Consider the following 12,939-nt stretch of genomic DNA (forward strand, 5'->3'; position numbering starts at 1 on the left):
CGCGAAGTGAATGGGAAGCCGGAAAGTGCCGTAAAAAGTGATCCTACGCCGTAAAGCAAGCTTGCCCTCCAATAAGCTGAGTGTCTCGTGTTCTAAACCAGCTAAACACTGGAGGGCTTCTAAAACAGGCCCGTCGGCCCCGCCTCTGCTCCAAGAAAATGGCGCATGCGCAATGAGAGCATGAAGCAACACGGAAGTAAGGGCGCGTGCAAACGTTTTTTTGACCCGGCATTCAAAACAAGCATGGAAGAGCTGTTCAACTCTTCTACTTTACAAACTAGGAAACTGAGGCTCAGTGCCCTTTCCTCTAATCAATTTTGCGTGCATTTCTAAGAGTTTCTAAGCTTTCGTTAAGGCTAAAGCACTGTTATTAGAGGCGCCGGATGCCCCATTTATCTATGTATACACTAAAGATAAGCCCCCGTTCCCCCAACACCAAAGTGTTTGCAAAAGCTACGGCCTTCCCAAAGCACAATAGATACCTTTTTGCACTTTTGTCTCCTTATATTGAAGCAATACTATTATCCTATGATTAACTCATATGTCCAACTGAGGAACGTTATAGTCATTCAATATAGGGCACAATTTAAACAACATGATTGGACTTGAGAAGGCCAGTTGTCAGGAGCACTCTAGGGTGAAGAACTCTGTCAGATAGTTCACCATATGCTGATTTAGCAACACGACTGTATCTCCAAGGGGTGGAGGGTGCAGGGGAAAATTGTGGCTGTCCCCTTCACTGAATACAGAAATATCACCCCAGGGAGGTTAATCCTAGCTCAAGGTTAGAATTCTTCAGTGTACCTTCAAGCATTTTCTATGCAAACCAACCCCTTGATAACAAATTACCCAAACTACTACATTAAATATTTTATTTAATATATCATCCAACCACTTCTAAAACAGTCACCTCCATGACAGGACATGGAATAGTCAGCAGCGATTCTGGCACAGAAAATGGTCTCAAAAATCTTAAAGATCTGGTCAGGCCACCTACTAAGTTCAACATTCAAGATGATCCAACAGCCTCGCCCTGGTATTATTAACAGCAGATGGACTAAAGAGATGCTACACCCCTGGGATAGCATCTCTTCCTCAATCAAAGCAGAAAGCAGAGATTGCTCCTCTTTGCTGTCTCCCAAAAACTTGGACAGGCCCACAGCAGGTTGTGGACAAATTCCCCAGAATCTGGTTTAGAAGCCACAGTACAGAGGAAGGCTAAGTATCTGACATCTGATCCCAATGGTTCACCTCTCTCAGGTGACTTCCCAGAGCCTTGCTCACAGCAAACATCTCAGTACCTCTTGGCAGTATTCAATGACACTTCAAATCTGCCATCTGACTCTGCAGTTAAGCAGGTCTCTTTCACATACCAGCCATCTGCGCCCATGCAGAATAGCTGCTTGCAATAGTCCTGGAGTCCTCAGGGCCTTTTACAGTTCTGTACCCAAGAAGGATGGAGAAGGCAGAAGCATTTGTCACCCATCCTGGCTGGCAGTTTGAAGTCCATCAGGAACTCAGTCCTAGAAGAAACATTTTCTACAAAGAGCAGCAGATGGCAATCAGGCAAGGATCAAGACTCAGACAGTCGCTTCTGAATTTCAGCCACAAGATTTTCCCGTTTAATGGCCACCTGAAATATAAGAGAACCCTCATTTGACAAACTAGAGAGTGATACTAGCTCCTCAGCCACTGCTTTCCCAGATTCCTTTTATTCTATATCTGCTTCCATGACTTCTGCAACCAGCAGGGAATAGTATGGGCTTCAAGATGACCTGGAGAATATAGCCCTCGAGACTAAATGGGGTCAAAATACCTATCTCTGTTTATCTTGTTGATTAGTCTCAAAATACCCATTGAGGTTTCATTTCCTTTTTATTCCTATCCAGCCAATATCATTGGCTACAATGGTTGCCTGGGATAGGTCTTCATTTATCTCTATCACTCTTCACCGTGGAGATATTTCCTCAGCCAGAAATATTATTTCTTAAAGAATCTAAAAAGGTCGAACACTTGGTCTTTTCTATTTCTGCCTGCTTCACTTACCTCCTCCCTACTGGCCACTGAACGAAGCTTGATGACCCCTTCTTTCAGTTCTTGCTCACCAATAATGACTACCAGTGGAATGCCCATGTTCTCACAGTAGTGCAGCTGAGTTAGTAGTTTAGGGTTGTTTTTATATAGCAGCTCTGCCTGAAAAGGATAAAAGTAGGAGTCTTAGAAGTGACCACACCACTCAGGCCCCAGGCAAGCATTTCCAAAGAAATAAGTAGCTAGCTCTCACATTCTAAGAAGACACTTTAATAAAGACTAGAAAGATCTTGAGTTCCACACTAGGCATAAAACAGAAATGGGCCTGGTGCCTGAATTCCACATATACCTAGATGGCTTGGATACTGGCTCCATCATACCTTGATCCCAGCATCCCAAAGCTCTGCAATTAGCTTCAATCGTTCTTGGAGAAAGTTCTTCTGTGGAGTAGCCACAAACACTTGCGTCTCTGTGGTCCGTATCTTTTCACCAAAAGTCTGATAAAAGAGAAGAAAGTAAAACTAAAAAGCTTCCTTTGCACTCCAAAAGACAGGACAAAAATAATTATCAGAAACAGTCCAACTGCACTTCAAGAAACATTAGAGTTCCTAGGCTTCCAGCCCCACTCTACCCTTACCTTCATCCTGTGCTCCATAATGGAGAAGATTCGCTCTACCCCAATGCTGAGCCCCACACATGGCACATTGTGGCCCTTAGGGTCAAACATGCCCACTAGTCCATCATAGCGCCCACCAGCAGCCACACTGCCCACATTCAGGGGCTCCTCCTCAGCCTGAGCTGGGGTCTGTAACAGCATTGCTTCATAGATCACTCCTGTATAGTAGTCCAGGCCCCGAGCCAGACTTAGGTCAAATGAGATCTGTGGGAACAAGGCTATAGTGAGTCCCAGACAAGACTCAGGACCCTGAGAATCTCAGAGCTCAGCAGGAGGTCCATTCCCAACTCAGTTACCTTCTCGGCAACTCCAAATAAAGTCAAGTATTCAAAGAGCAGCTTCAGGTCCCCCAGACCCTCGAGGGCCTGCTTGTTCTGAGATATTCTAGGATCCTGGAACATTTCCTCTACCAAGGACACTCCACCTGGGAAGACATGTGGGGAGAAATAAGGTCTGCGCTATTCACCTAGATGTGTTTCACCCAAATTTATCCCTAATGTGCTCCAGGTGGTCCTCTTCCTTTTCTTAAAAAAAACAATAAGATCCTGATCTCATATGACCTGATTCTCCTCCTTGCCTCTAACTTTGCCATCTGAAGACATAGGTGGTTACGATAAGTAAAAGGGAAATTAAATTCAGGCCAGGCTCTGGAGCTTAACACATCTACAGAAAGGAGATGCTTTAGAGTTAGAAGCTGTACACATATCACCTTTACTCTGGTTCTATGATATAGCTCTGAAACCCTGGTTCTTACCATGACATTGGACATAGTCCCCAATTCGATCAGCCACTTCAGGAGCCAGGCCTTTCTTTGCCACCATCTCATGTCTCACATCTTTCCAAGATATCTGCACAAACACCCAAACATTAGCCCAGCCCCAAGATCCTTCTTTCTATAAGTGGAAAAGAATATCTCACTTTCACTCAGCATGTGTCATGAGTACCTAATACTATACTCAACAAAATTAGAAACGGCTTAAAAAATTCAGTCACAATCCCCACTGCACAGTCAAACTCAGGTCTGGCTTTAGAATGGCTCCTTACCTTCCTCCCAGAAATAGCTCACTTCTAGCCAATATCTCCTTATTTTTCTCTAGAGTTATAAATTTGAGGGCAGGGCAGACACTCTGATAGGATCTACTGAAGTGTGTCTTCTTTGTTACCTTGTCTAGTTTGTCTATCGATGAGCAGATGGCATGGAACTTGCTTTCAGGAACACCACAGACAGCAAACATCCCATCCAAAACCCTCCGGTCATTGACCTGTGAACTTAATGGAAGTAACCTAAGTGCCTTGTCAACGCCCTTTCCCTCAAAACAATAGCAGTCCCTATTCTACTAACTCATAAAAGGGAAGGAAAGGAAATTTCACAGGATGACGATATAGATATATATGAAATGCAACAACTATACTAAGAAAGTCCTAGAACTGCAGGCTTAAAGGCTGGGGTCATCTATGTTTTGAGGCAGCATCAGGCCAAATCCCAACTTCTCCCCTCAGTTCTGAGCCCTGGCCTCACCTTAATGAGAAAGTCCCCTAGCTGCAACCCACTCAGGATTTCACAGATGATTTTCAAACATTCTGCATCAGGGATCATAGGATCAAACTGACCAGCAATGTCAAAATCCTACAGCAAAGAAAAAGACAGGAAAAAAATCTCCACTGAGTAGCTGGTTCCCAGGTTGTGACCCCCAGAACTATCAAACCATGGTGCCTCCTTCTGGTCACTTACACACTGGCAGAACTCTCTGTAGCGGCCTTGGACTATGGTTGGGCTCTCCCGCCGCCACACCTTTCCAACATGGTAGCGTTTCATCTTCTTCAGTTTATTCATGGCCAGATAACGAGCGAAAGGGACCTCACATAAATAGGTTAAGGAGGAAGGGACACTACATCCAAAACTTAGGACCAGTGTAAAGACATTTGAGAGGATTATGCCTTTATCAATTAGATCCCATCCACTAGGATGAGAACACCTATCTTCTCTGTCTTGTTTCCTACTATCTCCAAGGCCTAGCAATACTTGGCACTCAATATATATAGAACAGTGTCAAATGAAGAAATCCCACCTAACAAAATTACAAGTTCAGCAGAAAGCAGGAAAAGCAGAGAGAAATGACCCAAGAATTTCAAGACTAGGCCATTCCCTCCCATTTGGATCAATTCTCAACCATCTCAAAATAGTTAAGCTTCAGAACTTCAATTTGCTTACAACTTTTATGTCAATGTTTCTTAAACTGTAGGTCAAGGACCACTTGCATCTTAATTACCCAGCTGCCTGTTTGAAATGCGGCATGCTGAACCCCACGTCAGCTACAGAATTAGGAATATCTGGGGCTGGGAGCCAGGAATCTGTGTATCTGCAAGTTTCCCCAAGGGATTCTGATACACATTACAGTTAAATCACAGTGCTCCAGATCAGGTTCTGCTGGCAGGGTAGCCTTCTGGGAGAAACTAGAAGTAAAGACTCATGCCAAGAGACCTTTATGGTCTCACAGTCATTCTTGTCCTTTTTGTCAGAGAAAGCTGTCTGGGTTTGGAAAGAGATAATTCAGGCTCCAGCACCCAGAAGGATACAGTAAGGTCATAGCGCAGGGACAACAGCTCTCCACCCTGATCCTTCAGATCATAGATGAGCCCAGAGTCCTCTCCGTATTTCTCAGTGAGCATTTCCTGCAGGGGTCACACAGAAAGCGCCACAGTTCAAAAGAGGACTCCAGAACATAGGCTAGAAGCCCCTCAGGAAATGAAGGCAGGTGAAATAATGGGGTTCCAGCTCTCTTTTCCTCTTACCTTTAGCTCAAATGCTGGGGTATCCAACCCTTTTGCTCCATGACGTTTAAAGCAGCTAACAACAGTATCAAGAATTTTCTCCCTCACCACCATCTGCTGGGGACTAAGATCTCTGGTCCCCTAGAAAGCAAAAGCAGCCATAGTGAAAACAAAGATAAAAACAAGTCAATGTAAGACAAAGAGTTAAACTACATCTATATTATAAGGTCTGGAGTTGAGAGTTCAGATAACTCTAAGCCCCAATACCTCAAGAATAGTGAAAATTATTCTTTCTTTTAAGTAGTCTAAAAAGACATTCAAAGAGGCTAAGAAGAGAAAGTCAGAGCAGAGGGCAGTCCTCCAAGGCACTCTAATGGGACAGCATGGGGCCAAGGGAATTACCTTTGGAGTCTTGATAATAATATTTGATTTCTCTTGATGTGGTTTCAGTTGGGATGTTAACACTGCCTCTGAAACCTGGCAGAAGAAGAAATATGAGATGTGGCTCCTCTCAAGACTGGCCAGACCTATGACATCTCTGGCCCTGTGGACCACCAACCTGCAAAGGTCTTTGGCCCTGAGCAACAGGAACCCTGAACACTATTTTATCTATCCCAGTCTCAGTCCCCCTCCAAATACCCATGTTGGATCTACAGTCTATATATGTAATACACATGAGGTCAGGTCTATACTACACAAGATCATCTGGAAAAGTTTAAGAACCTGAGAACAATGAAGGCAAAGAACAACCCACCACTACTATCATCAACATTCTAGGGGCAGGGATTAGAGTGATCTTTTCCAGTTCTCAGCTCTTGTTCAAAGAGCAAAATCAATTTTTAATAAGGTATTAATGGCCATTAGGCTTGGACACAGGGAAAACGTAACTTGAAGAGAGAAGAGAACCAGCCCAAGGACAAAGAATATACCTGTAGAATGAAAAAGAATGGATTTGCTGATTGGAAAAATAAATAAACAGTTTGTAAAGATGCTATGACTGAAAATTAATAACAAAGCTATAAGCCCTGTTCGTCCACAAAGCATTTGCTAAAAAAAAAAAACAGGGTCCTTCACAAGGTAAAATAGAATTAGTGATGTTGTTTATTATCAGCAGACTGAATGCCCTTCCAGCCTTCCAGAAATATAAAAAATGTGGTAGTTATATACTTTGGCGGATTCTCTGCTCCAAAGGATGGCAGTTCAAGTCCACAAACCCTCCTCTGCCATTCCAAAATCCAAAAATCTCTGAAAAATGGTGCGGTTTTTTTCTTTAGTCATTTTAAGGTAAATTCTAAAGTGAACTCAGGTCTACTTATGATCGTTAATCATCTCAGTGGGAATATTTATATATTTTGCTTAAGAAATTTTAATGTCTTACTTCAACCGGTTCAAATGAGGGATTGTGGACCTATATTAAAATTCTCTCTTACTATATATCCATAGCTAAGTCATTTAACCTTGCAGTCTCCTTTTCCTCAACTGTATGATTTTAATAAAAATCCCAACCGCTCAAGACTGCTTAAATGGATTAAATGACAAAGCATCTAAACCGCTTAGCTTAGTACATGGTGGGCGCTCAATAAAAACCGACTGTAATACTATTGGAGTACAGGTCGCAAGTCCATGCTTACAGACCAAGAGATCCTGCCCCGACAGACCGGGGCTATCTCTGGCTGGCTCACCTGGCTATGAGAATGGACCGCCCGGAGGTACACAACACGGGGCGACTGCCGGAGCTGGCCAAGCAGCGTAGCCCAGGCCCTCCCGTGCAGGAGTCGGAGCTGGGGCATCGTTCAGCAAGAGGCCAGCTTTCCAGGACAGGAAGCAAAGGACCTAAGAATAAGGCACGTCGGACCCCAGAAAGGGTGCAGAGAGCTGTAAAGATGAAGCCCGAACACCAAAGAAGAGACGAGCGCTTCTGAACCTTCCAAATCCCGCAAGGTGTCTCGTGTCCTCCCCTGCTCCCTCTCAGTTTGGACACTTCCGGTAGGAGCCGGAAGTGGTTTTGCCCGGCGGAGGCTCTCTAGGCTTGCGGGCCACCTACTCGACGGCCGGAAGTCATCCGAGCTGAGGCTGTGGCTACCACCACGGATCTAGACACCAGTCCTCACCAGTTAGCAGCCAGTATGGCAGAGCGTGCGGCGTTGGAGGAGCTAGTGCGACTTCAGGGAGAGCATGTACGGGGACTCAAACAGCAGAAGGCCAGCGCCGAGCAGGTGACCCAGTGGCAGGGGAGGGACCAAAGCAAGGCCCGGGAGGACGTCGAACTGGAGTGGTCTGCACCGTGTACAGGGACATGGAGGAGAAGGGACCCGGCTTATAGAGGAAGACGGGCTGGGTGGTGAGGTAGCCGGGGTAGAACCCAAAAGAAGCAAATCTAGGCCTGGGGAGAGAGATCTGTTCCAGAACCTTATGGAGGGATACTGAATGAATGTCGTGGGAGGGAGGGGAGTAGCAGATGTGATAGCCCAGCACCTACTTTCCCTCCACAGATCGAGGAGGAGGTGGCAAAACTACTGAAACTGAAGGCACAGCTGGGCCCTGATGAAGGGAAACAGAAGTTTGTGCTCAAAACCCCCAAGGTAAATATTATTCCTTTAGGAAGCCTCTGAGAGGGTCTCTAATTCCACTCACAGGGATGCATATCCCTTGCTTCCCTGAACCGGGTCATTGAGGATATGAAATGCTGCAGAGAAAACAACAGTTGCCAGGCTGGATTGGACTCTTCCTGAGTCATTCTGGGATGGCAAAGTGAAGGCAGAAACTAGGCCAGCTGGATACTTAGGGGAATCTGCCTGCTACTGCTATTCCTTCTTCCATTCTGTAAATATTTACTGAGTGCTTACTATGTGCCTAGCACTATACAAATCAGTGAGTATGGCATGACGAACAATATATTCTGCCCTCTTGGAGCTTATATTCTACTGAAGGAAACAGACTTTTAATGCAAATAATTCCTTATGCAGAGATATAATTACAAATTGTGATAAGTAATATAAAGAAATAACAAGGATGATCTGAGAAAAATAAGGGAGTTTGAGAAAGCCTCACTGAAGAAGTGATGTACTAATCAACCTAACAGATGAGTGGGAGATAGTGAGGGGAAGAGTGTGAGGAAGATAGGTCCAAGTGTAGTATGGACACCTGAAGCAGAAAAGAACCTTGGTAGTTTCCAGGAAATAGAAAAAGACCTGTATGACTAGACCCAAATAGAAAAGAGGAGAGTGGAATGCAGTTGGAAATTCCTAGCTCACTCTCGAAGATTTCAGTTCAGATGCCACTTCCTGTAAGTTCAATAAATGGAAATATCTACCCCTTCATCTAGGTTCCTTTGGCACTTACTGTATATCTCTATCATTAATTTATTGCTGACTTTTAGTTATTCACATGGTTTATGTATGCTGAGAGGTTGAGATCAGGTGCTTGGAATTAAATAGATATTCAGTGAATGTGTGTGAAATTGAACTCAAAGGAGAGGGGAGATGATCTGTCTTCCTGGCATTGAGATTTCCCCTTTTTAAGGTTAATTCTTTGGACTCCTAAATTCATGGAGCTGTCCTTTCTACACAAATTTCAAAGGTTAAGGAAACAATGTAAAATCCCAAGGCAATGTGATTATCAATAGTTATTCAAACTATTAGGTGAAAAGATTAGTGGGAAATTGATGATAGATTAGGCTGGCTTCACCTAAATCTAATGATCAATCTTGATGTCACTAAAGGTAGGACAACCAGACATTGTTCCTCCTGATGTGATGCAATAAGTATACAGCCCCATCTATGAATTATTCTTCCCAAGGAAATTTAACCTGAATCTAATCAAGTCTTCAGACCAACAAGTTTACTGGAAATATGAGAGATGGAGGAACATATTAAATGACACATTGAGTATATCGGTAACCAAATCTAGAATGAGAAAAATTCTTTAGGACAAATGACTCAATTTCCTCAACAAATAAATGACATTTTTTTTTTTTAAAAAAGGAAACTGTAAAAAAAAAAAGGAAACTATTGTAGATTAAATAGACATGAAACATATCAACCAAATACAGCACATGCACTTCATTTAGAATCTGATTCAAACAAGCCAACCATAAAAAGATATTGAGGCAATCGGGAAAAATTAAACATGGCTTGGGCATTAGATAATATTGAAGGGTTGGTGTTAGTTTTATTGATTATAATAAAGGTAGTGGGTTGTTTTTTTTTTAATCTTTATGGTTTGAGAATCTTAAATATTTATGGATGAAATGATAGGATTGATGTCTGGGATTTACTTTAAAGTACTATAGAAAAAAATGTTGGGGCTTATATCAAATAAGAATAGCAGATGATGATGGTAGTTGAAACAGGGTAATAGATACATGGTGGTCTTTTGTATTATGCTCTATAATGTATGTTTAAAATTTTCCATAATATAATGCTAAAAGAAAATGAGATTATACTGGAGAGTTATTTTCTCCTTTAATTTGTTGAAACACATTTCTTGACGTGAGTCATGTTAATAACAAAACGGTATCATGGAGACAGTACTCTTTCAAGGGCTCTTCATGGTCAAAATTATTTTCATAGTGTTATTTCTTTTTTTTTTTTACTTCATTTGCACTGCAGGTACAAAAACACTGGTGAGTAGAACTGCTAGTGTCTTAGCACAAATCAAAACAGTGGCACTAAACTGTACTAATAGCCATTGTGTTCTTTACTTTCAAGCACTCACAGTAAAAAAAAAAAAAATCAGTTTTAATGTCCTTGATAAAACAGTAAAAATTAATTTTATTGAATCTCAACCCTTGAGTGCATTTTTATTAATGTCTGTGTGATGAAATGGGAAGTACATATAAAGCGCTTCTGCTGCATTCCAAAATAGGAAAAACGCTTTTGCCATTGTATGAGTTGTAAGCCGATCTTTTCACAGAACACCTTTTTTATTTGAAAGAAAAATTGAAAGACAAGATATTGTTTTAAAGGTTGGGGTATGTGGCAGACATTTTCACAAAAAGTGAATAAAGTGAGTCTTGTCCACAGACTGCCACAAACCTGCTGAGTGGCCTTAAGTAATGATTTAACTTCTCAACATCCTATAATTCATCTATAAAATGTATCTGCCCAGCCCATGTCATAAGGCTGTCAGAAACAAATTAGAGAATAAATAGAATTCATTAGGATTTTTTTTTTAAGTTATGTTGGTAGAGAATATTACTTGTAAAATTTGGAGTTAAACTATTTAAGCCAGTCTGAGTTGGTTCTCTGCCTGTCATCAGGTAGGTGTTTTCTATTAGGTGGGAAAATGTTACCCCAGAAAAAGAGATTTTAGGAAAAATTTTCAGAGAATAGAACTTTAAGATTTCTAGAAAATAGAACCATGCTAAAGGAATGGGTGATAGCAAATGGGTGCGGTGATGAATAGCGGATAGTTGTACCTGTCTTATAACTCAGTGGCCTGTAGGAAAATCTAAGTTTGGGGTAAGATTTGCATTCGTCATCACGGAAGTCATGCTTCTTTATTTCTAGACCTTATTGTTCTTGTTCGTTTTTAAATCCCATCCCTGGTTCTTTGGCTGATTTTTACTCCAAGGGAACAAGAGACTACAGTCCCCGGCAGATGGCAGTTCGGGAGAAGGTGTTTGATGTAATCATCAGCTGCTTCAAGCGCCATGGTGCAGAAGTAATTGATACGCCTGTATTTGAACTAAAGGTGAGGGATAGGTGAGGAGAAAGTGCATGGTGGGAGAGAGGGCGTGTGAACAAGAGGATAACAAGAGAGTGAAGGCCCAAAGGTCTCTCTCCTGTTGTGGACAATGATCAGAGTTTTCTCCAATGAGAAAGGGGATGGTACTGGCTTTCAGGAAGAAGCCTTGCCTTTTATTTACCTTGATTGTGGCCAGGGGCTTTCAAAAAAGAGCCTTTCTTAGGAGTGAAAGTTGTTACAGGTTCTATCTATATTGAATTCCATGGTACCTGTACTTGAGATGTTTTCTAAAAACATGCAAACCAAACATACAAAGTGTAAATATGCAACCAACCAGTCACCTATTGATGGACTCCGTTGGTGGAGGAGGACGTGGGAAACAAGTTGCATCACTCCCTACTTAAACCCCAGTGATTTCTATTGCATGTATAATAAAATCCAAACTCTTTACAAGCCTACATGATCTGGCTACTGCCTACCATTCCCACCTCATCCCATACTATTCTTCCCCTTGCCCATTATGCTCCTCTGGTTTCTTTCCATTCCTGGAACATACTAAATACATTTCTATCTCAGGTCTTTTGTTCTTGCTCTTCCCTCTTCCTGAATTTTCTTTTCCCCTACCTCTTTGCATGACTTTAATTTCAGATTAGAGATTGCAGATTTTAATTTCAGATCTCAGCTGAAATGATATTTCTCAAGTAATCTTCTCCAACTTCCTTGTCTAAAGTAGCCCTTGTCTATCACATCGACCTGTTTTATATCCTTTAGAGCAGTTATTACTATATGAAATTATCTGTTAATGTTTCCTTGCATTAGTGTATTGCCTGTCTCTTTGCACTAGTATAGAAGATCCATCAGGATATGGACTGCTTTTGTCTTGTTTATTGATATATATTCAGCGCTTGGAACAATGTCTAGTACTGGCGAGTATTTATCTGCAGGCTAAATTCATAGAAATGGAATTGCTGGGTCAAAAGATTGTACTCATTTATATTTTTACCAACTGTATTAGTTTGCTAGGGCTGCCATACCAAAGTACCATAGACTGGCGGCTTAGTTGACAGAAATGTATTGTCTAAAGGCTAGAAGTGTGAGATAAGGTATCAGCAGGGTTGATGGTTCCTTCAGAGGGCTGCGAGGGAAGCATCTGTTCCAGGCCTCTCTCCATGACTTGTAGATATTTTTCCCTTGTATCTTCACATCATCTTCCCTCTATCTGTGTCCATATTTCCTCTTTTATAAGGACACTAGTTATAATGGATTAGGGCCTAGCCTAATGACCACATTTTAACTTAATTACCTCTTTAAAGATCCTATCTCCAAATATAGTCACATTCTGAGGTTACTAGGGGATAGGACTTTGATATATGAATTTTGAGGGAGACACAATTCAGCCCATAACACAAATCAATGCATGAGCATTTCTGTTTCTACATACTGGGAATATTCAGGCTTTTTAAACTTTGCCAACTAGTAGGTGAAATAAGTTACCACTTTGTTGAAGACATCACAGGGCAAGGACTGCTTTTGACGTTGTTCAAATCTCTGGCGTCAGAAAAACATTTATGTTTTTTGATCTAATAATCTACTCTGAGGAGTTTATCCTCAGAAAAAAATATTCAAAAGAAGAAAACATGTACCCAAATATATTTGTTGAAATGTTATGGAACATTTTTAAAAATTGTAATAACCTAAACAGCTAACAGTGTAACCTAGGAAGGAAGGAATATTACACAGCTTTTAAAAATGGTACTTCAGCTCTGTCACAA

At 41.7% G+C, this 12,939-nt stretch overlaps 2 protein-coding genes across 3 annotated transcripts in view; one reads left to right on the top strand and one right to left on the bottom strand.

Annotated features, from left to right (window-relative positions):
- Positions 1–4: 4 nt before the first annotated feature.
- HARS2 (histidyl-tRNA synthetase 2, mitochondrial) lies at positions 5–7,464 on the bottom strand. Of its 2 annotated transcripts, XR_003043453.1 has the most exons (14): positions 7,162–7,464; positions 5,882–5,956; positions 5,501–5,620; positions 5,285–5,380; positions 4,440–4,565; positions 4,227–4,334; positions 3,871–3,969; positions 3,462–3,555; positions 3,004–3,131; positions 2,669–2,911; positions 2,412–2,528; positions 2,047–2,193; positions 1,374–1,633; positions 5–145 (listed from the first exon to the last, which is right to left on the bottom strand). XR_003043453.1 is itself a non-coding variant. In XM_006923036.3 (13 exons), exons 1-13 carry the CDS (start codon positions 7,267–7,269, stop codon positions 1,574–1,576), a joined length of 1,521 nt encoding a protein of 506 aa, XP_006923098.1. In that variant the 5' UTR covers positions 7,270–7,464; the 3' UTR covers positions 858–1,573. The 2 variants fall into 2 exon arrangements, 1 of the variants encoding a protein (XP_006923098.1); XM_006923036.3 differs by lacking the exon at positions 5–145 and having other exon boundaries at positions 858–1,633.
- A 42-nt stretch (positions 7,465–7,506) lies between these two features.
- HARS (histidyl-tRNA synthetase) overlaps positions 7,507–12,939 on the top strand; it is a 10,864-nt gene continuing 5,431 nt past the window's right edge. The window contains exons 1-3 of the mRNA XM_006923035.3: positions 7,507–7,695; positions 7,972–8,061; positions 11,054–11,173. Of these exons, the coding sequence (XP_006923097.1) occupies positions 7,606–7,695; positions 7,972–8,061; positions 11,054–11,173 (300 nt within the window). The 5' untranslated portion in view covers positions 7,507–7,605. The remainder of the gene's footprint in view (positions 7,696–7,971; positions 8,062–11,053; positions 11,174–12,939) is intronic.

The sequence above is a fragment of the Pteropus alecto genome, unplaced genomic scaffold, assembly GCF_000325575.1.
Source record: "Pteropus alecto unplaced genomic scaffold, ASM32557v1 scaffold78, whole genome shotgun sequence".
In the NCBI taxonomy this organism is placed as follows: domain Eukaryota; kingdom Metazoa; phylum Chordata; class Mammalia; order Chiroptera; family Pteropodidae; genus Pteropus; species Pteropus alecto.